Source organism: Stegodyphus dumicola, chromosome X2, assembly GCF_044657685.1.
Source record: "Stegodyphus dumicola isolate Sdum_Otavi_A_Nest chromosome X2, ASM4465768v1".
NCBI classification, from domain to species: Eukaryota; Metazoa; Arthropoda; class Arachnida; order Araneae; family Eresidae; genus Stegodyphus; species Stegodyphus dumicola.
In genome coordinates, this window is record NC_140781.1 from 100,893,707 (window position 1) to 100,920,741 (window position 27,035).

Sequence of the window (27,035 nt, forward strand, 5' to 3'; positions counted from 1 at the left end):
GCCAAATGTAAACTGCTACTACACACGTAATCACGAAACGAATGTTTCTGTTCATTTACCACTGAATCTTTTCTTAGCGCTGGTGGAATATGTTTAGAGTTTTTGTTACATGAATCACGAAAATTAATACGCTTTTCATCTCTTATGTCATCAAAAGATTTACCTTTTGCGATGAAATAAGTGTCGCCTTTCTTCGCTAGTTCTTCTGGACGTAGCAAACTTTCACCTTGTCGAATTGCAACATGGCAAGCTAAATCACTATCCAATGTTTGAAAAAGTTTGACAGAAATTATTAAGTTGATTAAAGACTCAAAATCATTGACGTTTCTACTTTTACAGTAATGGATCCAACATGATCTTAAACTAGAGGCGAACTGCAAATGAGTTTCCCCCATCAACCTTTGAGCTTGGCGAAAATTTTCTAAACATATAATTGGCAATGGTTCCAATTCCTTAAGGATTAAAGATTTAATTTTTTCATAATCTTTCAAATCATCATCTTTAATATATACTGGAATATTAGAAGATTTATCACCTATCAGTTTAGGTAAAATTTCAGATTTAAACTCATTTGGTATGTTCTTATGCTGAAAAGCCCTTTCTATTGAATCAAAAAATAAGTTCCATGCTTCACCCTTTTTAGGTACAGAAATCGATAATGCCTGCACCGCTTTCAAAAGCTTATCTAATTGAAAGTGTATTTTCTACGTTGTTACTAGATTCGTTGCTACTTTCAATTTGCATCAAACGCAGTTTCACAATTTCTTCTGACTTTTTCCTTTCTTCAACCGTAGTATTAAGGAATTCAATAACAATATCTTTATCTTTCAAATATTATTTAGAACTTAAAAGCTTATTTGTTAATTCTACGACTTTTAAACTGGAATCGGCTTCTTCACCAAGTCCTTCGACACCGAAATCAAATCACTTTTAATTACTCCCTTATACATATTTATAAGAAAATTTCTTTAAGAATTACAACAAAAATTTCTCACCTTTTCGCAAAATCCAATCACCTTCGTTCTTTCTGGTTCTCGAAAGAGAGAGTGCTGTCATGCTTGTCGGGATGGCAGAGATGTGAAAAAATTCATTATTGGAAATTTAATCCTTTATTATATAGAAGCACGACTTTTATGTACAAATATTTACATGAGGTTGATATTATATGATTTAAGAAACTAACTCAGATGAAACACAGTTGTTTAATACCTTACAAATTAATCAGCATCGCTGGCTAAAATCGAAACTCGAACATAGGCGTAAACGCCGTACCACACTTTCTGCAGACACGTCTCGTCTGTCTCACTTGCTGGATTCTTACCGCGAGGCAGGCAGCTGATTGGCTGACCGCAGCCAGATACATGACAGACTCTTTGGATGATAAAAAACGAAATCTCATGAGTTTTATATTTGAAAGGAATGCACATGGTGATCTGGGGACTCCTCATAATGATCCACTCGAAAACAATGACCACTTTCTCTCTCGTTCTATTTAGTATATAGAGAGAGACTCCCCCCCTCTTCCTCTATCTCTGTATTTCATTGGGATTTAAAGGGTGACTGAAGAAATGTCATAGTTGGTTATTTTGTTTTTTACGTCCTCATTCCAACCCATTCAATTCAAAAAAGGTCATGGAGATAAGATTTCTTGGAAACGATAAACAAAAACTGAGGTCATAGAGATAATGAATGCCGCTATAAAAAGGCAAAAGTACTTTTCGAGATCAATTTATTTGAGCCATGTCCCTGCTAGATGTCTTTCCGACTCAATTTATTTCAGGTGCGGATGATTTGAAGACGCTGTCGCAAATCGCCAACATTAAAAACCTTTTTGGCGAGTCATTGTGCTAAATTTATCCCCCATTTAGCGGCCGGTAAAGTGACAGTTTCTTTCAAGCATGTGGTCGAATGGTCCGACCTGCTTATTCATAATATGAATAGGAATCTATTAGACTCTGAACAAACAAAAAATTGCCAACCCTTCTCTTGGAACAAGCTTTGAAACGTCTCATTCAAACAGACCGTAGATATACGTATTCTCGCATGCGTTTTCAGTGGAAGAATATTTTTCTCACCAAAAGATACTTCACGTTTGGAGTGAGAACAACGGCCGAGGACGAAGTTCATATATATCAGACCACAGCATCCCCACACGTCTATTACGAATCATCGTCCCCCCCCCCGACATCCAGGGGAGATGTTTTAAAGTGATCGACAGGATTAAATTTAAGCAGTATGTTCTAAGACCTTCCAAATACTATGTAGTCCCCCCCCCCAAAGAAGCATTATCTCATTTTAACGACACAGAAGAGCCTGTTTCTCGTCGACCGGTTCTCATGGATTCTTTGGGAACAACTGAAAAAAGAGTTCCTTTTCCAAACCCCGACTTTTTTTCAAGATCACGAAACTACATCTCCTACTTCTTCTATAGATGATAAGATGAGAACTCTTCTCTGCATTTTCACACTTAGAAATATAAAACTCAGTTATTTCCTGGACCATGTTATAGGCTTTCTAAATATCAACAGCTGTCCCTGAAGTAAAGCTAGAATTCCTTCTAAGTGAGATAGATAATGATATGCAGTTATGAATGTTACAATGAAAGCAGTTGAAATGATTGAATTTGGCAGAACCATAGAGTCTCGTTTACATTGCACAATCCATTGATTATGCACATAAGCATCTGGTTTGGTTGAGCACACAGTGTCCTCTAGGGCTTCAGTTATATCGAAAAAGCTTTGATAAAAAAGATTACGCCTTATACCGCATGGCCCATCTTCTCCGGCAAAGGTCTAATACTATTTTTGTCGACCTAAACTCAAATTACATATCAACTCGGTCTTTCAAATTGACAGAAGTAGCACAGGTTAACTTATTTACAGTTGATTCTTCAATGTAAAAAAGTTAGAAAGAGGGTTTTGTACTTTTCTCCAGGCAACTAAATCAACGATTCTCACATTTCTTAGAATTTTAATAGAGTATAAGAGATTAAACAATTCAGTTCTTGGATATAGGAACAAGAAATATGTCACAGCATACGGATTTGTAGCAAGCATAAGATTTGTAATATAAGACATTTTCCTTTTACAACTCTGTAAAATCAGTAAAGTTGAAGCATTATTAGCAAATTTTCATCTGATCATTCCTTTGTAATTAGTATTGCTCTTCGAAGAAAAACTTCAAATAATTAAAATAACTGTCCCCTCATTATCATACATTAAAGAAATAATTTTGTTATGACAATTATATCCTCTAAGTGCGCAACTTGAAAGCATTAACTATCTGCCGCGCAACCGATATAGTGGTTAGCGTCGCTGCTGCTGTGCCGAAGGGCCCGGGCTCGAATCCTGGAGAAGGCATGGATGTTCGTAAATGTCTAGTGTCAGTGCGGCATGGCGGCACTCTAAATATGCGGCGAGACGAAAGTCCTCTCGTGTGGTTTAGTGGAAGGGGAAAGGGGTGGGAGATCTATTATTGTAATAGCTATAATTATATAATAGTCAGCATTTTCAAATGAGAGGGAAAGGTTGCTTACCTTTTTCCACAACAGAAATGATTCCGGTAGAGTTCACTTCCTTGGAATATGTATAAGTTTTTGGAGAAAAGAAACTTTCAATTTTTGTACACTTTTTTCTAATTTATGCTTTCCTTTTTCAGGGCGCTCTGTACTAAGTAATTTATATTAACACAACACAAGTTAAAGCATTATTGCTAGTAACACAACGCACAGCAAACTTTGCAGGAAAAACATAGTAAGTTTCGATGGCGTTAGATCTGATCCTTACTTTTCACTTTGTCATGATCAAATTGACCTTAACTCTCATAGTTTATCCCTAAGGGCTTATTGGACCTCCTAAATGATGATTCCAGCAATTTAGTAAAATGTCTTGGTTCCACTCGTCGAGACTCCTTTGTTCTTAAACAGAGGAAGAGAGCAAAGATTATATGCCTACGTTTTATGTTATTTTAAAATGTTTACTTTTTTTCTTAAAGAGGAATAGATGCTATGAAACAGCGAAAAAAGCAGTTTTAAATTTTTGCAAAAATCGATGTTCTACACTATAGAATTTGAAAACGAATAACTATCATTTTAAAATTTTAGGCCATAAATCTGAACTATTATATGATATAAAGGGAACAGAAAAAAATTTACAATATTTTCGCATTCCTATCCGAGGAACGGTGATACCCTTTAAAAATAATATTGAATTTTTTCCTGCTATTCTTCTGTTCTGCATTATGACCAAAAAGTAAAATGCATTTGTTTTTGATAAATATGTTAGAACTATAGTGTAGAACATCGATTTTTGCAAACTAAAGCTCATGCCAAAGGAATTATTTCCCTCTGAAAGGAATGTGTGTTGATTCGTGATTTCGGCTTGAGGTCGACGATGTATATGATCTTACAATTGCATCAAATTTTTATCATTATAACCAGTATTTCATATATGCTTACTACTGTTTGTTTAAATCAGTACAGAAAAGCATACAAAAGTTATCTTTTTCCATCGACATGACTAGGGAAGGGATGCTATCGCATCTGTGGAGGACTTTCTGAGGGAAACTGGTTTGTATTTTTCTTAAACGTAAGAAAAACCATAAAAGCTCGTTCTCTGATGTTCTAACCTATGTCAAACTAGCAATTTTCAGCAATATTATACATTTTGCTCATTAATTAGCTATGTACTTTTTTCATTCTATTAAATTCTCTTGTTTTATCCGTTCTTTTAATCAGTAATTATCTGATTAATTGTCCCAAACATAGACGCACACAAAACAAATAAATGAATAAAATCTGAAATCTTTCAAACTATATATTACCACCAAGCGGGAGTTTTTCTACATTTTGTGTGTTACCTTTATTTATTAAATATCATGTTCTCCGCACTTAAACCTTAAAATCCAAATCAACAGCAATATCACAAAGTAAGTTTAAAAAGGGCATATCTTTAGAATTTCCGATACACAATCTCGCGTACTGGAGATAAAACCGTTTTTCTCTCCTCGTACAGTGTTGCCATTGCTCGCTTTGAAATCGCGGAATTTGTTAATAAAAAATTCGTTAAAGTTTTACAAAATATGAAGTAGATAATAAAACAACTTGCAAATGCCAAATTTGAGCTTCCAGATGCCCATATTCGAGTGGAAGACTACGACACTCAAAATTTGATGTGTCTAGGTACCGTTGTTTTTCACAGTTCTAGAAACATACATACATTCATGCAGATTCTTCATTATTTATTTTATTTTTAATATAATGCTGGGCTCTAATGTTTGGTCGCAACAATTTTAAAAGGGGAAAGCCATTTATAGTGAACCAACGCAAAATGCCAAAACAAAATTAATAGCATTTCTGGGCAATTTTCTCCTTTGGGCTAATAACAAAATGAAATAAAATACTTGGTAGTGAATCTGCATATTTAAGAACTACTCTATTAAACCATTTTAAATAACAAGAATTTTAATTGCTAGATGATTAAGAAAATAAAACTCATTTCATTGAAAGCATCGAAGTTGACATGCTCTATATTATTCTCCCCAAAAAAGTTGAATATTTTTGCTATATTTATTGACTTAACTTAAATCCGAAATTAATGTAAAAAACAGTCACTCAAAACTATTTTACTGTTTTTCTCTTTTGTGCAATATTTAGATAATAAGTAGTAAATCTTAAAATTAAATATCCCAAATTATTTTCTATTCTCTTTTCTTTCTTCTTCTTTTTTTTAACACTTATTTTCTTTCAACCGTTATGCTTTTAGATTGCTTGGTCCGAAATGAAAGGGGTTTTTCTTCTTTAGTGACATTAAGACTGAAAGCTAAAAGGAAAGTGAGACTGAATATGGAAGACTTTACAAAGCTGTAAAAGAACAAAAGCTTTACGACTTGAAAGTGTCACATTACTTTCGGAGTATTTTCCCGCCGCTTGTTTGCTGAGGAAGGACGACTTTTCCTGATCTTACTTCTAAATGGAAAATCGTACACTTTACGTTCATTCTTCGTTAATCACATGAATTTTTTGGGAAGCTGGAAAGCAATATTAAAAAAAAAAAAAAAAAAAAAAATTAAGCATAGGCAGTGGTGAAGCGGGAGGGTGCCCGAACACCCAGGGCACCCCCCCGGCTACGCACCTGACCCTACATTTCTGTTTTAACCAATCGCGGGCAAACTGGAGCAGAAACGATCTGTAGGCTTCGTGAATATGCGGTGTGACAGGTCTCCGTACCTGGCAAATAAATGCATCTTAAGTTGAGAACATTTTTTTGTAAATAGTTGTAAATGCCTAAACTAACATACGTGGAGTTTAATAGAACCCTGTCTTTCAGCTGAGCATACTGTTAGATAATTTCATTTTATTATTATTGTTGTTATTATCTTTGTGTTGTAAGACTTTTTTCAATAGAGGCCACAGTCCATAAAAAGACCTAGTAAAATGGAGCCTGACGGCTTAGGAAAAGATGACTATTAGCGCTACGATCGTGATGATTTCAAACCCTGTGGTGCCTTCTCCTTGATTGGCGGAACTTGTTAGCGTTACAAACGCTAGTTACCTAATACCTACAGATTTCCATCTTTCTTTGGAGATAGTAGTCGCTTCCAAACTCATATGGCTTGTATGTAGCGTAAAATAAATCAGCTGTCATTTTTTTTCCGCGTCATGAGAATGGCAATATTGCAGGAATGTGTGTATGTTCTTATGAAACATCAGCTGAGTAATTTATGATCGCAGTGCCTGTCTCTGTATTTTAAGTTACATGGACATAAAATTTTTGTCCATATAGCAGAGTAGTTATAATTAATTTTTCATAAAACAAATATTATTTTTTCGATCGTTTAGCCATGCCTGATATGCAAGGTAATCATATGATTTTGAATGCTTATTTTTTGTGATATGTTATGTATCCGAATATTAAGATATTTCTACGAAACAACTTATAAACATTTAATATACATTTTGAAATTATTATGCTATCTTTTTCTTTTTTCAATTTCGGAAAATGTCAGAATAACGCATACCTGGGATTACACCTAGAATGGCAACTTTGTTGCAGAACTTTCTTAACATTTAATACATTAGTCTTGTATTTTTTCGTTCTTTTATAATTCCTTATGTAATTCTAGAAGGACGTATAAATATGCTTAAACATTAATTCTTTTGGATAGTTAGAAAGCGATTGATCTAAAATAAGGTGTTTCGATGTGTCTCATCAAATAGTCGTATGTCATACCGATTTTTTATACCGCATGGCCCATCTTCTCCGGCAAAGGTCTAATACTATTTTTGTCGACCTAAACTCAAATTACATATCAACTCGGTCTTTCAAATGACAGAAGTAGCACAGGTTAACTTATTTACAGTTGATTCTTCAATGTAAAATGTTAGAAAGAGGGTTTTGTACTTCTCTCCAGGCAACTAAATCAACGATTCTCACATTTCTTAGAATTTTAATAGAGTATAAGAGATTAAACAATTCAGTTCTTGGATATAGGAACAAGAAATATGTCACAGCATACGGATTTGTAGCAAGCATAAGATTTGTAATATAAGACATTTTCCTTTTACAACTCTGTAAAATCAGTAAAGTTGAAGCATTATTAGCCAATTTTGATCTGATCATTCCTTTGTAATTAGTATTGCTCTTCGAAGAAAAACTTCAAATAATTAAAATAACTGTCCCCTCATTATCATACATTAAAGAAATAATTTTGTTATGACAATTATTTCCTCTAAGTGCGCAACTTGAAAGCATTAACTATCTGCCGCGCAACCGATATAGTGGTTAGCGTCGCTGCTGCTGTGCCGAAGGGCCCGGGCTCGAATCCTGGAGAAGGCATGGATGTTCGTAAATGTCTAGTGTCAGTGCGACATGGCGGCACTCTAAATATGCGGCGAGACGAAAGTCCTCTCGTGTGGTTTAGTGGAAGGGAAAGGGGTGGGAGATCTATTATTGTAATAGCTATAATTATATAATAGTCAGCATTTTCAAATGAGAGGGAAAGGTTGCTTACCTTTTTCCACAACAGAAATGATTCCGGTAGAGTTCACTTCCTTGGAATATGTATAAGTTTTGGAGAAAAGAAACTTTCAATTTTTGTACACTTTTTTCTAATTTATGCTTTCCTTTTTCAGGGCGCTCTGTACTAAGTAATTTATATTAACACAACACAAGTTAAAGCATTATTGCTAGTAACACAACGCACAGCAAACTTTGCAGGAAAAACATAGTAAGTTTCGATGGCGTTAGATCTGATCCTTACTTTTCACTTTGTCATGATCAAATTGACCTTAACTCTCATAGTTTATCCTAAGGGCTTATTGGACCTCCTAAATGATGATTCCAGCAATTTAGTAAAATGTCTTGGTTCCACTCGTCGAGACTCCTTTGTTCTTAAACAGAGGAAGAGAGCAAAGATTATATGCCTACGTTTTATGTTATTTTAAAATGTTTACTTTTTTTTCTTAAAGAGGAATAGATGCTATGAAACAGCGAAAAAAGCAGTTTTAAATTTTTGCAAAAATCGATGTTCTACACTATAGAATTTGAAAACGAATAACTATCATTTTAAAATTTTAGGCCATAAATCTGAACTATTATATGATATAAAGGGAACAGAAAAAAATTTACAATATTTTCGCATTCCTATCCGAGGAACGGTGATACCCTTTAAAAATAATATTGAATTTTTTCCTGCTATTCTTCTGTTCTGCATTATGACCAAAAGTAAAATGCATTTGTTTTTGATAAATATGTTAGAACTATAGTGTAGAACATCGATTTTTGCAAACTAAAGCTCATGCCAAAGGAATTATTTCCCTCTGAAAGGAATGTGTGTTGATTCGTGATTTCGGCTTGAGGTCGACGATGTATATGATCTTACAATTGCATCAAATTTTTATCATTATAACCAGTATTTCATATATGCTTACTACTGTTTGTTTAAATCAGTACAGAAAAGCATACAAAAGTTATCTTTTTCCATCGACATGACTAGGGAAGGGATGCTATCGCATCTGTGGAGGACTTTCTGAGGGAAACTGGTTTGTATTTTTCTTAAACGTAAGAAAAACCATAAAAGCTCGTTCTCTGATGTTCTAACCTATGTCAAACTAGCAATTTTTCAGCAATATTATACATTTTGCTCATTAATTAGCTATGTACTTTTTTCATTCTATTAAATTCTCTTGTTTTATCCGTTCTTTTAATCAGTAATTATCTGATTAATTGTCCCAAACATAGACGCACACAAAACAAATAAATGAATAAAATCTGAAATCTTTCAAACTATATATTACCACCAAGCGGGAGTTTTTCTACATTTTGTGTGTTACCTTTATTTATTAAATATCATGTTCTCCGCACTTAAACCATAAAATCCAAATCAACAGCAATATCACAAAGTAAGTTTAAAAAGGGCATATCTTTAGAATTTCCGATACACAATCTCGCGTACTGGAGATAAAACCGTTTTTCTCTCCTCGTACAGTGTTGCCATTGCTCGCTTTGAAATCGCGGAATTTGTTAATAAAAAATTCGTTAAAGTTTTACAAAATATGAAGTAGATAATAAAACAACTTGCAAATGCCAAATTTGAGCTTCCAGATGCCCATATTCGAGTGGAAGACTACGACACTCAAAATTTGATGTGTCTAGGTACCGTTGTTTTTCACAGTTCTAGAAACATACATACATTCATGCAGATTCTTCATTATTTATTTTATTTTTAATATAATGCTGGGCTCTAATGTTTGGTCGCAACAATTTTAAAAGGGGAAAGCCATTTATAGTGAACCAACGCAAAATGCCAAAACAAAATTAATAGCATTTCTGGGCAATTTTCTCCTTTGGGCTAATAACAAAATGAAATAAAATACTTGGTAGTGAATCTGCATATTTAAGAACTACTCTATTAAACCATTTTAAATAACAAGAATTTTAATTGCTAGATGATTAAGAAAATAAAACTCATTTCATTGAAAGCATCGAAGTTGACATGCTCTCTATATTATTCTCCCCAAAAAAGTTGAATATTTTTGCTATATTTATTGACTTAACTTAAATCCGAAATTAATGTAAAAAACAGTCACTCAAAACTATTTTACTGTTTTTCTCTTTTGTGCAATATTTAGATAATAAGTAGTAAATCTTAAAATTAAATATCCCAAATTATTTTCTATTCTCTTTTCTTTCTTCTTCTTTTTTTTAACACTTATTTTCTTTCAACCGTTATGCTTTTAGATTGCTTGGTCCGAAATGAAAGGGGTTTTTCTTCTTTAGTGACATTAAGACTGAAAGCTAAAAGGAAAGTGAGACTGAATATGGAAGACTTTACAAAGCTGTAAAAGAACAAAAGCTTTACGACTTGAAAGTGTCACATTACTTTCGGAGTATTTTCCCGCCGCTTGTTTGCTGAGGAAGGACGACTTTTCCTGATCTTACTTCTAAATGGAAAATCGTACACTTTACGTTCATTCTTCGTTAATCACATGAATTTTTTGGGAAGCTGGAAAGCAATATTAAAAAAAAAAAAAAAAAAAAAAAAATTAAGCATAGGCAGTGGTGAAGCGGGAGGGTGCCCGAACACCCAGGGCACCCCCCCGGCTACGCACCTGACCCTACATTTCCTGTTTTAACCAATCGCGGCAAACTGGAGCAGAAACGATCTGTAGGCTTCGTGAATATGCGGTGTGACAGGTCTCCGTACCTGGCAAATAAATGCATCTTAAGTTGAGAACATTTTTTTGTAAATAGTTGTAAATGCCTAAACTAACATACGTGGAGTTTAATAGAACCCTGTCTTTCAGCTGAGCATACTGTTAGATAATTTCATTTTATTATTATTGTTGTTATTATCTTTGTGTTGTAAGACTTTTTTCAATAGAGGCCACAGTCCATAAAAAGACCTAGTAAAATGGAGCCTGACGGCTTAGGAAAAGATGACTATTAGCGCTACGATCGTGATGATTTCAAACCCTGTGGTGCCTTCTCCTTGATTGGCGGAACTTGTTAGCGTTACAAACGCTAGTTACCTAATACCTACAGATTTCCATCTTTCTTTGGAGATAGTAGTCGCTTCCAAACTCATATGGCTTGTATGTAGCGTAAAATAAATCAGCTGTCATTTTTTTTCCGCGTCATGAGAATGGCAATATTGCAGGAATGTGTGTATGTTCTTATGAAACATCAGCTGAGTAATTTATGATCGCAGTGCCTGTCTCTGTATTTTAAGTTACATGGACATAAAATTTTTGTCCATATAGCAGAGTAGTTATAATTAATTTTTCATAAAACAAATATTATTTTTTCGATCGTTTAGCCATGCCTGATATGCAAGGTAATCATATGATTTTGAATGCTTATTTTTTGTGATATGTTATGTATCCGAATATTAAGATATTTCTACGAAACAACTTATAAACATTTTAATATACATTTTGAAATTATTATGCTATCTTTTTCTTTTTTCAATTTCGGAAAATGTCAGAATAACGCATACCTGTGATTACACCTAGAATGGCAACTTTGTTGCAGAACTTTCTTAACATTTAATACATTAGTCTTGTATTTTTTCGTTCTTTTATAATTCCTTATGTAATTCTAGAAGGACGTATAAATATGCTTAAACATTAATTCTTTTGGATAGTTAGAAAGCGATTGATCTAAAATAAGGTGTTTCGATGTGTCTCATCAAATAGTCGTATGTCATACCGATTTTTTACTATGTTGTTAAGATCCCAATTAAGATATACAGTACAAAGTCCGAAATCCAGACATCAAAATCGCCAACAACTTTTTTTTTCTCTCGCCGCTATACAAAGCCAAAATAACAAGACAAAGAATTGCACAAACTGGTATCCATGTACACATCAACCTGCTTTTCACTTAAAAAAACATCGCAGAATTGCACAAACTTGGCATTTTGCACTCCCTTGACTTTATCGATGTACACATCGACATATTTTTCACTTAAAAAAAGGTCAGAGAATCGCACAAACTAGGCATTGTGCATTCACTTAACTTTATCCATGTACACATCGACCTATTTTCACTTGAAAAAACATCAGAGAATTGCACAATCTAGGCATTGCGCACTCCCTTGACTTTGTCCATGTACACATCGAACTGTATTCATTTAAAAAGTCAAATGAGCAGCCAACAAAAAAATATATAATCTCAATAAACTACATTTTAAATCAAATAAAGAAATAACATAAAAAAAGGAAATTCGTCTTTACACTACACAAAGGAAATATCCACTTACTTTACAAATTAACACATCTTCAGTCAAACAAAATTCCTTAACAGCATCCAAAAACCTCCTAAAATTATCTGAACTAGAATCTGTATACTGGCGTCGCCACATAACTTCACAAAAATAAGATTAAAAAATATTCTCCGTAGATCCGATATAGCTCAACCATACGTGTTTTCATCCTAAAACAGGACACTTAATAATGGCTACTAAGTAAACCTTCATTTACAAACCAGTCAATTAATGCTTTTTTTCCCTTTTGTTCTAAATCATACAGAACTTCAAATTAATCTTACCACATTCCGCCACTTTACTGTGTAAACCACCAAATAACAACATACTTATTGAAAATCCAATGCACACTTTCCATATCTTTTCCCGTGATTCAAATTGACCACAATCATGCAACCAGTTATGTAATAATAGGGTTTCCATAACATTCAACTACTCAGGTTACCATAAATAAAACAACAACTTTGCGATAATACAAGGGGACCCTTCTCTCTACTTTAACCATTATTACTTTAATTATATTTTGCTTTCATCACCACATGTTTACCAACACATGACAACTTGAGTAATGACTCATGCAGTAATGCCGAAACAATTTTTTTATATTAGTAATTTAATAACAAAGACTATGTTAACCTTTTATGTTGACGTTACACTTAGCAATGATTAAAGATTTCAGTTAAATGTGCTAAAAAATACTGACGATGAAAAATTTAATAAAATTTTTTCCATATGCTAAAAATAGATTTTGTTATTGATACTCATAAACTAAAAGATTACCTTTAGTGCTATTTAAATTAAGAACAACTGATTTGTTTTTCAAATAAATCCAGAACCAGCGCCAGAGCTCATGTGGCCGCACCGGGTGACGGAATTTAGGGAAGACAAGATTTTGGGAATTTTGAGAAACACCGAGAAGCAAAACTAAGAGATCAGAATATTTTTAGAATTTACGGAAAGCAGTGGATCCAAAATTTAGAACTTGGAGAGGTGGTTGGTAGCAAAATTTAGGACCCGCAGAGACTGCATCAGGCAGTAAGATATCTAGGGCCGGCACTCGATAAGCCTTAAGTATATGTGGCAGTTTATTTATTCAGGACTCGGATAAGCCTTAAGCATGTGCAAGAAATAGACATAAGTATAATAAATAACTAAACTAATACAATCAGGCTTAATTGTCTCAATGCATGATAGAAGTAACAGAAAATTTAGCGGAACTTGTCTTGGTAAAAGTATATGGTTGATCTTTAGATTATGGTAACTTGGCAATTTTTTGGCGAAAATTTGGCGACCAACTCTCCTACAGCAACCCTCTATTTTTTTTTCCCGCCGCCATTTTGTCTTCACGAAGTAAAGACATGTTTCTTTTCTTTTTATCTACTGAACACTTCTTCCAACAATCTACTAGCCGAATTACACTTATGCTAGAAATTTTATCTAACAAAACTGCTTAATCATGACAAATATTCACTGCAAAATTGGGAAAAAGTGCACAATACCATACTCCTTATGCGTTTTTCAAAATAACACATACACATAAACCATGTACACGTCGACTTATTTTTACTTAAAAAAAAATCCCAGAATTGCACAAAAACGGCATTGCACACACTCTTCACCATATCCATGTACACTGCTTTTTTCTCATAAATTAGAAAAATTTCACAAAAATGCATGACAATTTTCTGAATCTTTAAACCCGTTAAAAAGAACATATGAAATTACCTAATAACGAAAAAGTATATACCCTTTCCAAATATGAACATTTCCACGTATAAAATAAGTAAAATATCCAAAAACTTTTACCTCTAAATTATCTATTATATTATAAACGTCACCAACGAATTCATACCGCAAACATTACAAATACTTAGTGTCAAATATTTAAATTATTTCCATGCACATTTACTTCAACTAAAACGTATACCAAATTCCTACAAACATAAAATTCACAAAATAACTATCATTTAATTAAAATATAATTAAATTCAAAAACACTACTTAAAATATAAATAAGCACATACATTAAATTAATAAAAATTAGCTTACAATCCTAATTACTTTAAACTAAATCATTGCTAATACAGTCAAAAGTCGTTAATTCGGACACCCATAATCCGGACCGCAAAGCTAAAAACTTTCTGCTCATGTGCCGCGCTGGCACAGGCGTTTTACGCGTGCACGTAAGACCTTGACTACTGCGCATATGCGTGTGCGCAAGTGCAGAATACGTTTTCGCCTGCGCGTTTAATGTATAACGGACGGTCTAAGCTAAAATTATCTATTTCAGTTAATGTTTATGATTGCGTTGTTCCTTAATCTTCGAATTGGATCCCGCTTATTATTTTTTGCAGACTCTAAGAGCAATTTTATAAAAGTAAACTTGAACTTTCGATTATGTCAAATAGAATTTCTGATGCTGGAACTTCCAAAGGATCTACAAAACGAAAGTATGTTTCTATGTCCAACAAACAAAAAGTGGAATTGCTGCAAAAAATGGATAAAGACATGAAGAATGTGACAGAGAGGTTAGTGAAAACGAAAAAATTTCGATTGACAAGTTAGTCGGTATTCTCGGCACAGCAATTAACGGGACTTGAATAGCGAAACTTTGTAATTGAACAAGAAATTATGTCTGTTTATAGAATTAAAGAGAAAGTATTATCACATAAAACGAAGCAACTTAAACAACTTACATTGAAAGAAATGTTTAATAAAGTAAACAAATAAATATTAAGCTTTTTTTTTGTAAATTTTGATACCCTTTAGATCATAATTGTTCTTTATTTCATAAATTATGGTTTCATATTTTTAATTTTAGAATTTCTGCATGCCATCTTACCAGATTTAAACTGATGATCTATAATCCGGAAAAATCGATAATCCGGAATCGCTGAAGTCCCGACGAGTCCGGATTAACGACTTTTGACTGTAACAATTTTCCCAATAATGCCAAATTACTTTACTTCCACCTTACATTTAGAACAATGCATAAAAATAATATCCTCAAATAATTAAAAATACTAACTTACCTAATCTTCTTCAGAATCTTGCTTACATGGTGGATACACTTTTCTTATGTATTCAATACAATCATTGAACGATTTTTTCTGCGAATTTTTCCTCCACACTTCCTCCGCTAAATAAAAAGCAAAATTCTCTTTATCACAATGCCTCGGAATGGCGCTTTTTATAGCACTCCATGTGCCCTCTGTTGTATTGGTATGTGCACCTGTTTCCGGATCTTTAAAATAATATTTGTGGTTCACAGCAAAATGTTTAAAACCTTCATCTTCCAAACATTCATACGATTTTTCACTTTAGACAGCACCATACAATCCCAAAATTATTCAACCCTACTTCACACAACACACAATGAAGCTTAATACAAAATAATATATAGCCACAGATATTTTTCCAAATTCCCCCCTTTTCCGATTAAAGAACCGTAATTCGTCCATTAATATCACATGACATATCCCATGATCTCTCATTTAACTCACACAAAATAATGCATAATTGGAACTGAGTACTGCTCACATTATTACCAAAGTCCCAGGTAGTAACCTTTATCGCCTCCAAAATGTCGCCAAACTACCAGTTACCATATTCTAAAGATTAGGCAAGTATATTTTAGGGTACACTTTGGCGAAACTTGGTGATTTTTGGCAGTACACAGATACTGAGTTTGTGCAATCCTTTGACTTGTTATTTTGGGTACTTACGTATTAACGCAACCAGGCCAAAATTCGCATAAATTGCGAAATTTGGCGACCCTACTTACGGCAACCCTACGTGTTATACATAGTTTTGTAAAAAGAGCATGTGGAGATTCACAAAATTTTCCTGCATTATCGTGCAAATTTTTGTAATTTATGAGAAAATAGCAGTGTACATGGATAAAAGTAAAGAGTGTGCACAATGCCATTTTTGTGCAATTCTGGGATTTTTTTTAAATAAAAATAAGTCGACGTGTACATGGTTATGGCGAATACGGTTTTCAATCGGTGCTAAAAGCAATAGCCAAAAGATTTCCGCCAAAAAAATAATTCTGCAACTTATTCAAATTCGAAACCGGAAGGGTTTAATTGCTATTTTATATTTTGAAACAAAATAATATAAAAAATTGTATTAAAAATTATCTGTAATTAATAAATGTACATTTTCTTTCTATTCATACTTTTTTACTCAAACTTACAAATAGAGCCAACCTGGTTGCGATAATACGTAAGTACCATATCTTGTCTTGCATAGCGGCGATTTTTGGCCCAAAACTCTCGTTGCACAAAGCCAACATAAACAAAAGAATGAATTGCACAAACTCGGTCGGTATCCATGTACACATCGACTTATTTTCACTTAAAAAAAAATTCCCAGAATTGCACAAAAATGGCATTGTCCTCTCCCTTGATTTTATCCATGTACACATCGACCTATTTTCACTTAAAAAAAACATCAGAGGATTGCACAAACTATGCCTTATGCACTCCCTTGAGTTTGTCCATGTACACATTGATATATTTTCACTTAAAAAGTCAAAGGTGCACCCAATTCTGCAATAGAGGCAAACAAAAAATACATAATCTCAATAAACTACATTTTAAACTAAACAATAAAAATAACATAAAAAAGGAAAAACTTTTATGCATTTAAGCACTACACAAAGCAAATATCCACTTATCTTATTTAGAAATTCGTTGATCTCCAGTTTGTGACATGCAAAATTCCTTAACAGCGTCCAAAAACTTCCTAAAATTATCTGAACTAGAATCCGTATATCAGCGTCGCCACATAAATTCACAAAAATAAGAGTCAAAAATATACTATGTAATTCTGGACTGTCCGGAAAATGGCTACTAAGTAAACCTTCATTTATATACCAGTCAATTAGTGCACTTTTCCCCTTTCGTTCCAAATCGTACAGAAACTTTGAATTAATCTTATTACATTCAGCCGTCTAAACAATGAAACAAGCAATGTATTTCCTAAACAACACACACCACAAAAGCCCTTGCAAAACATCCCATGATTCAAAATTTCCCAGAATAATGCAAACGATTATGTCAAAAAAGGGTTTCCATAACATTCAATTACTCAGGTTGCAATAAATGATACAACGACTTGGCGATAAATGAAACGACAACATTGTGATAATACAAGAGATACCCCAAAGTCAACTCTAACCCTTGTCTTTTGTCGCCAATCTCATGAGACATAGCCAAATAATGTATAGCAGCAACACCTTCTTAAACAGAAGCCCAACTACGAGATCGTGATGTCACAAACTGGCGGCTGACAATCGCTGTTGGTCACCTACTACTTACCTTTAAAATATATATGTTTTTAAAGCTTTACTAACAAGGTGGTGTTTTCTAGTGATGTAGATACATATTATTTTTCTTTTTTTTTTTTTGCTTTATATAGGGTAGAGTAGACTTTAAGGTACCCCTTGTATTATGGCGTAGTTGTTGTTTGATTTATCGCCAAGTTGTTTCATTTATGGTAGCCTGACTAGTTGAATGTTATGGAAACCTTATTGTAACGTAATCGGGTGCATGATTCTGGGAAATTTTGAATCATGGGATGTTCTGTAAGCGTTTTTGTGGTGTGTGTTAAAACTGTCGGGGAATTTTTTTTTTTTTTTTAAGTGAAAATAGGTCAACGTGTACATGGATAAAGTCAAAGGAGTGCGCAATGCCATTTTTGTGCAATTCGAGGTTTTTTTTTTTTTTTAAGTGAAAATAATTCGATGTGCACATGGATACCGAGTTTGTGCAATTGTTTGAACTTGTTATTTTGGCTTTGTGTAGTGGTGATTTTTGGTGCAAAAATCTCCGCTTTGCAAGCCAAAATAATGAGTCAAAGAATTGCACAAAATCGGTATCCATGTACCGCCAAAAATCGCCAAGGGGTATCATAAATTATACTTTTACCCTTTCTATATCCATTCAACATTTAATATATGTAAATAGGTATATATACAGAGGAAGAGAGATGAAAATATGTATTTTCAATTCATTCGCGGATATAATATTGAAAACATATTCATATGCACAAAGTATATTATATATTATTAATTTTTGTATGGTATTATATTGTATGTTTATAGTTAAAATAATGCTATAAAGTACTGGTTGACTTTTGATAAAAAAACAGTAAAGAAATGTTGGAATCTCGCTCTGTACTAATAATATTCAAGTCACTTAACTGCATAAAAAATACATAGGAAGGATGTATAGAAATATTTTTAAGGATGTTAGAAGCTTTTAAATTTTAGCAAGGCAGATTTATAAGCACAAAAGCTTCCATTAAAGAAACTAATTCTATATACACATATATACGCAAGTTGAATCACAATTCTTTCTTATTTTTATTCTTAAATAGAATTTTCTGAAATAGCTAGGTGTTAGCCGAGGTTTCCAATCCTCGTTACCAGAGTGTATGTGGTAGAGCCTAATTATGTCAGGAATAGTGCTATGACATTATAGGATACCGGACATCCCTTGCATTAACACTTTATCCCTCCCTTCTTCCCGTATTGAAATTCACATTTTTTAAATAAATTTTCCTCTGTTGTGAATTTACCAAGTATTTTAATAACATTCTCAAAATGTCCTTATTCTTATTACATTCAAATTGTAGATTTTTTCATACAAATTAACATTAAATAAAAATTTTTCTTTTCTTTCCACCTTGTTTGGACAATGAGTCATTTAATGACAGCTGCTCAAATATAAACTGAACTACTTTCTTTTTATGTTCAGGAGCATTTTTTCTACACTCATGTCCATAAATTAAGGATAATTCAGTCACGCGGAAATCAAACTCTAAAATAAATATATCACCTGCAAAATCACTACACACATCTTCAAGAATCATATGCAAATTTCAGGAAGTAACCAGATGACACCAATGGTACGTCACAATGACAAGAGTGTAACGGAGTGATATATAAGGAATGCAGGCAAAGAAGTAAAATTGTTTGCAGGCGCTTTATAAGCATTTCAGTGCAATAACCAAATGGTTATGACACAAAGGGCACATTTGGATGATTTTTTACATGGTAAATTATCGGCCGTCTGGAATGTGGGCGTACCCAACTGGAAGTATCAGATGAACTTGGAATTGCCCAGAGTGTTATCTCCAGGCTTTGGCAACGATTTCAAGATGATGGTATTGTGGGTAGACGTTACAGTACAGTTACAACGCCGAATGAGGACCGGTATTTGGCAGTTACTGCCAAAAGAAACAGGTGGAGCACAGCCTCAGACCTGTCTCGTCAGCTCTCTTCAGCCACTGGTCCGACAATTTCAAGGCAGACCGTGTACAGACGCTTAGGGCAGATTGGTCTATATGCTCGTAGACCTGTCAGATGCGTTCCACTTACTGCAACTCACTGTCACCTGCGGTTAGCCTGGAGTAGAGAGCATGCATTGTGGACACCGCAACAGTGGGCTTGTGTGATGCATATCTGCCAACTTTTACGAATTTTTCGTAATATTTACGAAAATGCGTTTGTCTTTACGATTTTACGATCGTAATCCATTTTTTACGATTTTTTTTCCTTTTTGAAGTGTTTTTAGTGATTTTTGTCTAAATTTTAGAATTTTTCGCCAATTCAGCGATTTTCGTCAATTGCATCGTGTTTTACCGCCAACTACCGACTACTTCGAATCCAGTAACCTGCGGTTTCTTAAAACTTGCCGCTTAACCAGCCAATCTAATGCGCTGAACTTGTTTCTCTTTCTCTGGCTTTGTGGGCGCCAGATTATTATTTTTTTCGCGTTCGCTTCAGCAGCAAGGGAATTACTCAGCTCGGACTCGGCAAGCGTGGTTGTCGCATTATGTTTTTTTTTTTTTTTTTGCACGTGCTACGAATTTTCTTAATACGTCGTTGTTCAAAAAAACCGTATTCTCAATATTTTCGGCCTGCCTACAAAGCCGAATTTCCAACAATTAAAGAATCCTTCAAAGGAAATAACTATGCATTTTGCAACGTGTGCATGTGTGACTTCATAATAAGTCACGGTGGAAGAAGCGACATTTTGAAGCATGTTAAGTCTAATAAAAAGCATGAAGTTAATGCTTCGGCTTCGACAACGTCAAAGAAAGTGGATGATTTTTTTTTCAAATTCGGCTACGAATTCGGATGCCGATGTCATTTTGGCAGAGTGTTTGTTTACTGCATTCCTCATCGAACACAACGTGCCGCTAAGCGCTGCCGATCACGCCGGTCAACTTTTCAGACGGATGTTTCCCGACTCCAAGATTGCTCAGAAATATGCTTGTGCTCGTACGAAAACATCTTCTATTGTGAACAAAATTTCTTGCGATGCACAAAGTAAAACGATAGCTGCACTCCAGAATTCAGCATTTTCGGTGTCAATCGATGGCAGCAATGACAGTGATTGGAAGCTTTACCCCATCGTTGTCACATATTTCTGTGATGTTTCTAATGAAATGACGCTATGGGGGAAAATATTGCCTCCTTGGTAATTAATGAGTTGAAACAACTTAACATCCCAATATCAAACTGCATTTCATTTGGTGCAGATAATGCTCATGTCATGGTGGGTGACAAAAAGGGTGTAGCCTCTTTCCTCAAAAAAGAACAAAATGAATTAATTGTTATTGGATGCCCATGCTACTTAATCAATTTGGCAGCAGAAAAGCTGCAGCTGCTTTACCATTAAATATTGACCAGCTTCTGATTGATGTGTTTTTCTATCTGGAAAAAAGTGTAAAAAGGAAAGAAAACCTAACGAATTTCCAAGAACTGTGCTCTGATGAAACGAGAAAAATTCTGAAACATGTATGCACGAAATGGTTATCCTTAGGCAGAGCGCTAGGAAGGTTTATTGAACAGTGGGATGCATTGCTAAAATATTTCCACAAAGAGACCAAAACGAAACCACAAATGCCATCAAATTTGTCGGCATATAAGATTCCGAAAACCAACTTTGCTTCTAATCAAAATGCTTTAAAAGGGAAAAGCCAACACACAGAATCAAACCCTTTAAAAAGAAAATGCTTAGAAGACTCCTCAAAGGTCAACTTTGTTAAAGAAGTTGAAGGGAAGAAGAAACAGTCTTCTATTAGCCGGGAGGAAAGGATTTTCTATCTTCTTTCTTCGGATTTGAACAAAGACTATTGTAGTTTTGTGTTAAGTATCATTAAGATTTTTGAAAGTGTAAATACCCTTCTACAATCAGCTTCGCCAAAATCTCCGCTGCTTTTCCAAATTCTTAATGATCTTTTGAAAGAACTTTATACTAAGTTTGTAAAACCGTCCGTTGTGAAACACAGTGTGTTGATTCGTGTTGCCTATAATAGTTTGGCAAATCAAAAGGATGACAATGATCTTATAATTGGAAATCAAACCAGGGAACTTGTAAATTCTTTGAAAGATCATGAGAAAAAAGAATTTTTTCAATGTGTTAGAAGGTACTTTTCCTCAGCCTGTGATTACATTGTAAGGAAGTTTCCTTTGCAAAATGAAGTTCTTTTAAATGCTGAAGTGGCAAATTTGAAACAAATTGAAAATTCATCTTTTGAAAAGATTCGCTTTTTTATTGATAAATTTCCATTTTTGTTAACAATTAAAGAAAATGAATGCCATAATGATGCTTTAGATGAACTACAGAACCAATTTTCTGCTGCACAGTTTGAAGACTGCCAGTTCTGGAGAAGATAGACTTGATGTCCTTGTTGGTACCTTAAAAAGAATAAAAAGAGCTGATGGAACACCAAAATATGATAGACTAGCAAGAGTTTTATGTGCTATTCTCGTAATTCCACACTGTAATGCTGAGTGGGAGAGAGTCTTCGGTGTTGTGAAGAAAAACAAAACTATTTTTCGTTCTTCAATTTCACCAAAAACTCTAGAAAACATTTTAATTGCTAAATGTTATGAGGAAACTAATTGTTATGACAGGAAATTTTCCAAAGAATTTTTGGCTAAAGCCAAGAAATGCACTCTAAATTCATTGCAATAATTTTTTTGTGTAACATTAAGTTCTTGTTTTATGTTTCCTAATAAATTTTTTATTTACTACTTAATTGAGATTTACTAATGTAAGTACAATTTTCTGTTTTCTATTTGTATAAATTGTTATTTTTTAATATCAAAGCATGATATTAATTCTTCGTGTTTTTCTGAATTTTGGAGAAATCTTCTGAATTTGGGGGGGAAATCTTCTGAATTTTTATCTTTAGAGGTTGGCAGGTATGATGATGTTTTCCGACGAGTCCAGGTTTAGCTTGCAGTCTGATTCCCGGCGGACTTTCATATGGAGAGCTCCAGGTACCCGTTACCACCAAGAAAACATCATTGAACGACACCGTTACGGTGGTGCAGGAGTGCTCGTTTGGGGTGGAATTATTCTGGGTTCCAGAACTGACCTGCATGTTCAAATTGGAACCATGACAAACCAAATCTATTGGGACAGCATTCTGGAACAACATGTACGTTTGTTTTGGGGTGCCATGGGCGCACAATTTGTGTTTATGTATGACAACGCCCGTCCTCACCATGCAAACATCATAAGTGAATGCCTTCAATCGGAGGATATCACCCCTATGGACTGGCCAGCATTCTCACCGGACTTGAATCATGTAGAGCACGTGTAGGACATGCTTGACCGACTTCACCGACGAGTTGCAGCCCGTCCACCTCCTCCTACATGTCTACCGGAACTTCGGAGAGCATTGCTTTTTAGTGGTGTAATATCCCCCAAGATCAGATTGATAATTTGATACTCAGCATGCCTAGGTGTCGTACGGACTGTATTGCATCGTCTGGGAGACATACAATGTATTAACAATCATACCAAACATGTAATATTAGTTTTTTGTAATTTGCTCCAGGGAGAACAAATCGCTAATTTTTTTTAATAATATCAAACGTATAGCATCTTTTTTTGCTCTTTATCTTTTGTTTAATAAATAAGCTTTACAAATAAGTCAAATTTGTTTTGCTTTTAACATTCCTTTGCCTGATTTTGCATTATCCTTAATTTATGAACATGAGTGTAATTCACAAAGAAGGCCTTGAGTTACGAATAATAAATTTTTAAAGCTGTTTTCATTATTATCACCTTTAATTTACTCACTCAGATTACTATAACAGTATTTCTTTTCATATACTTGCTATTCTGCTATGATTTTAGATATTACTGCTTCAAGTTGCTCATTTTCCCTTCTCTCTTTTTTCTTCAGCGGTTTTTCTCAAGATGATTTTGTTGAAGACAAATATTTGCGGCAAGCACTGAAAATTGAAGGAACTGCATTTTCTTTCAATCGTACTTGTTTTAATGGAACTTCCATTTTCTTCCCCGTTTTTTCATCGTAGTATTCAGAAACACGCTGAAAATCTTTCTCATGAAAATGTAATTCACAGACCTAAATCCCCGCAAATGTAAACATAGACCTAATTACTATTTTTAAAGTAATAAAAGTAGGATTTTTAGTAATGCAATTTATATTTTAACAAAACAGGTAGTAGGAACCATGGAGAAAAGAATTCTTAGTGACATAAGTTTTTATAGTAATTGAATTTTCATGTATTAAGAATTTCAATTATTCATTATTTTACGCTAAACTGTGCACTTTATATTACAATTTTAAAAACTATATGTATATTTATTGCCTTCACAGTTTTAAAAAAAAATTAATACCAAAATATATTAAATATTAAGTTAAATAATTTTATTTTCTGCCATATACGTATGAAGTTGAACGTTCCAAGTTATAAAATTAATCAAAAAGAAAAAAATTGGAGAATTAAAAAAGTAAGTGAATATTTAGCATTCAATACATAATTATTAACCATACATTTCGATACATAATTATTAACCATACAATTCGATACATAAATATACTTATTGATACATTATTACACAATATTATACATAATGTATACTATAGAAATAAAATTCCTCAACATTAACGTAATAAATACAGAAGCAAATATCTTAATAAATTTAAATTTCAAGTTAGGCCTAACTTACCCGAGAATACTTCGAAATAGTAAAATTTTCTTGTGGTATCAATTTTAACCATTTATGTAATGTTGCTTAGGAAATCTATATACTGACACTTTAGGACCATCAGTATAATTTGCTTGGCATAACGGCACACAGCACTTCAAAGGCATAATGGAAATCGAAAAAAATATCAATATTAAATTAAGAAGACTTGGTTCACTAACGCGCCTTCTCACGACCAAGGACGAAATTCCCCTAACTTGCTAATGCCATCTAGATGGCTTTGGTTTAGGGGCGATCTTTCGCACCCCACTGAGAAGGCCAACAGTTTGAGACGTCACTAAACTACGAGCCTTCAGTAGGGAGGCTTGTATTTAAGAAGGTGTTGATAGCGGGCGCTATTAAGCTACACTAAAATAATACTTTACTTATTCCAAGGAATTTCAGTTAATATACCAGATAGCGCTTTAACTTTATTTATTTTCTTTAAAATCCCACTACCAACAGTGAAAGTGACAAAGAAGTTATTGAAACGAAAAAATGTCGATTTACAATTTAATCGGAATTGACACAGCGATTACAGGACTTGAACAATGAAACTTTGTAACTGAATAAGAAATTATATCTGTCTGCAGAATTAAATATAAAATATTAGCACAAAAAAGTAACTTACGCAATTTACATTGAAAGAAATATAACAAGTATCAGGTAAACAAGTATCAAGTTTTTTTTTGGGGGGGGGGGCTTAAATTTTGTTACCCTTTAGATCATAAATGCTTCATTATTTCCTAAATCAGGATTTCATATTTTAAATTTTAAAATTTCTACATGCAGTCTTACAAGTTATAAACTGGTGATCTAATATCCGGAAAAATCCCAAATCCGGAATCGACGAAGTCCCTAAGAGTCCGGATTTTGGACTTTGTACTGTATAAACATTATAAAATTATGGAAATTTATATATGTAATGTGAAGTTTATTACATTTTTGTCAAATATCATTCTTGCAATGTGATTAAATGTTTCCCCTACCACAGACGTTTTTATATTTTAAGGTTTAAAAACTAAATTTGCATATAGTACTTTTCTTTCAGAGTAATTTCAGAATAATTTTAGGGAGCAACTTGTGTTAATAAAGAGTAACATTAAGTTCATGTGCATGCAATTAGTAACATGCAAATGCGTTATAGATCTTTGTTAAGCAAATCTTTGGATCCCTTCTTATAATGTATATTATTAGAGTATTGATACTCTTTGGTATTTCTTTTCTATTTATCTTAGGCAGACCAACCCAGAACTCGTTTGCAATGGATTTATTGTATATTGTAAGGATTATGGGTACTTTTCCGTTTCACCAGCGCAAATCTCGCCAGACTTTATTGGCGACAACACAGAGTATACACATAACAAATGTTAGTTCTAAGAAATTTTTATTTTGAAGGCATAAACATTTTAATGTTGTTGAAAATTTTGTAAAAAGGTAATAAATAAAGACGATAAATTTGTAAGAAGACATTAATTTAAGAATTTACTATGCTTTCATGGTACAACATCTTGATTCGCTGTTTTATATCATGTGACCCCCCAAGTGATCTCATCTCATGTAAGCTACTACAAAAATCTAATTCTCTCAGTAGTTATCTACATTAATTGCAAGTTAAATCTTAATTTGGAATACAAGTTTAAATGCAAGAATTATTTCAATTCGTACGAATAGCTTACTCAGAAATTATGTAAAACCGCAGTGCTTTACTTCGCTAGTACATTCTCATTAGATTTCATGAATTAATCTGATACTATAATGATAGATGAACTATCTGGTAAAAATTCTATGTAATTGTATGCCAGTACTGAAAGAAACAATCAATCTGATAAGAAATGGGTGCGACTTGTTTTGAAAATGAGGCGTAAAAGGTTACCAGCGAGGATGTTCCATTTGGCATTGGTTGTACCATTTTTTGGGACTTTATCTCTTGTACCTGCAAAATGGAAAAGTACCGGATTATGTTAATTTTATTAACAGTTAAATTTTGAGTTAAAACTTCCTTTCCTATCGCTTCTTAATTTTAGCTTACCACTTCAGGCCAGAGCATAGTTTTAGAATCACGTCTCAATGCTAACGAGGAAGAGTGGTATTTAACCGCGAAGTTCTACTGTCTTAGTGAGAGAGATACCAGATATTCTGGCTGCACATGTCTGCCTTTTTAGACTACTCCGTTGTAAGCTATTATTATGCTCGTCCGTACTTTAGGCCCGTGATAACTTTGCACTTTATTAACGTTAAGGGGCCAACTCTGTTAGAATTTTGATAGCTTTGGGTATATCTCCTTTAGTTAAGATTAGTTTAATTCTTAGTCTCTTAAGTTCAAGCCCGAGTGTTGGCTTTATTGTACAACTCCAAGATGGAGTTCTGTTACACTTGATTGGAATAATAAAAGATTATTTTATCCTTCTGACTTGTTGTTTCCTGTCACACGAACTCAAGCGATTATTCGCTTATCAGTTCTTAAGATTCTTCACTTTCAACGGTAACTTATAATTACACAGTGGAGAATCCTACAGTATGATAAGAGAATGGTAAATCTGAATTTCATAAGCGTAAACATCAAAACGACATAATAAAATAATCATAACTTAATTCTATAAAAAGTGATGAAATTAAAAGGGAGAATTGAATGGTAATCTTTAGAAGCCTTGTTTATTATACCAATCATTTGTTAATGGCAGAATATCCACAATTAAAGCAAATATCCACTTACGCTATTTAGAAGTTCCTTTGTCTTTAGTC

The 27,035-nt window shown here is 33.7% G+C and overlaps 1 protein-coding gene across 3 annotated transcripts in view; it reads left to right on the forward strand.

Moving 5' to 3' along the window:
* Positions 1–11,060: 11,060 nt before the first annotated feature.
* Positions 11,061–27,035, forward strand: part of LOC118199441 (charged multivesicular body protein 1a-like) — a 63,533-nt gene continuing 47,558 nt past the window's right edge. The window contains exon 1 of one of the 3 annotated variants that reach the window (XM_085809989.1): positions 11,061–11,334. In XM_085809989.1, the coding sequence (XP_085666115.1) occupies positions 11,319–11,334 (16 nt within the window). In that variant the 5' untranslated portion in view covers positions 11,061–11,318. The remainder of the gene's footprint in view (positions 11,335–27,035) is intronic. The other 2 variants (XM_085809987.1, XM_085809988.1) reach the window with 2 other exon arrangements.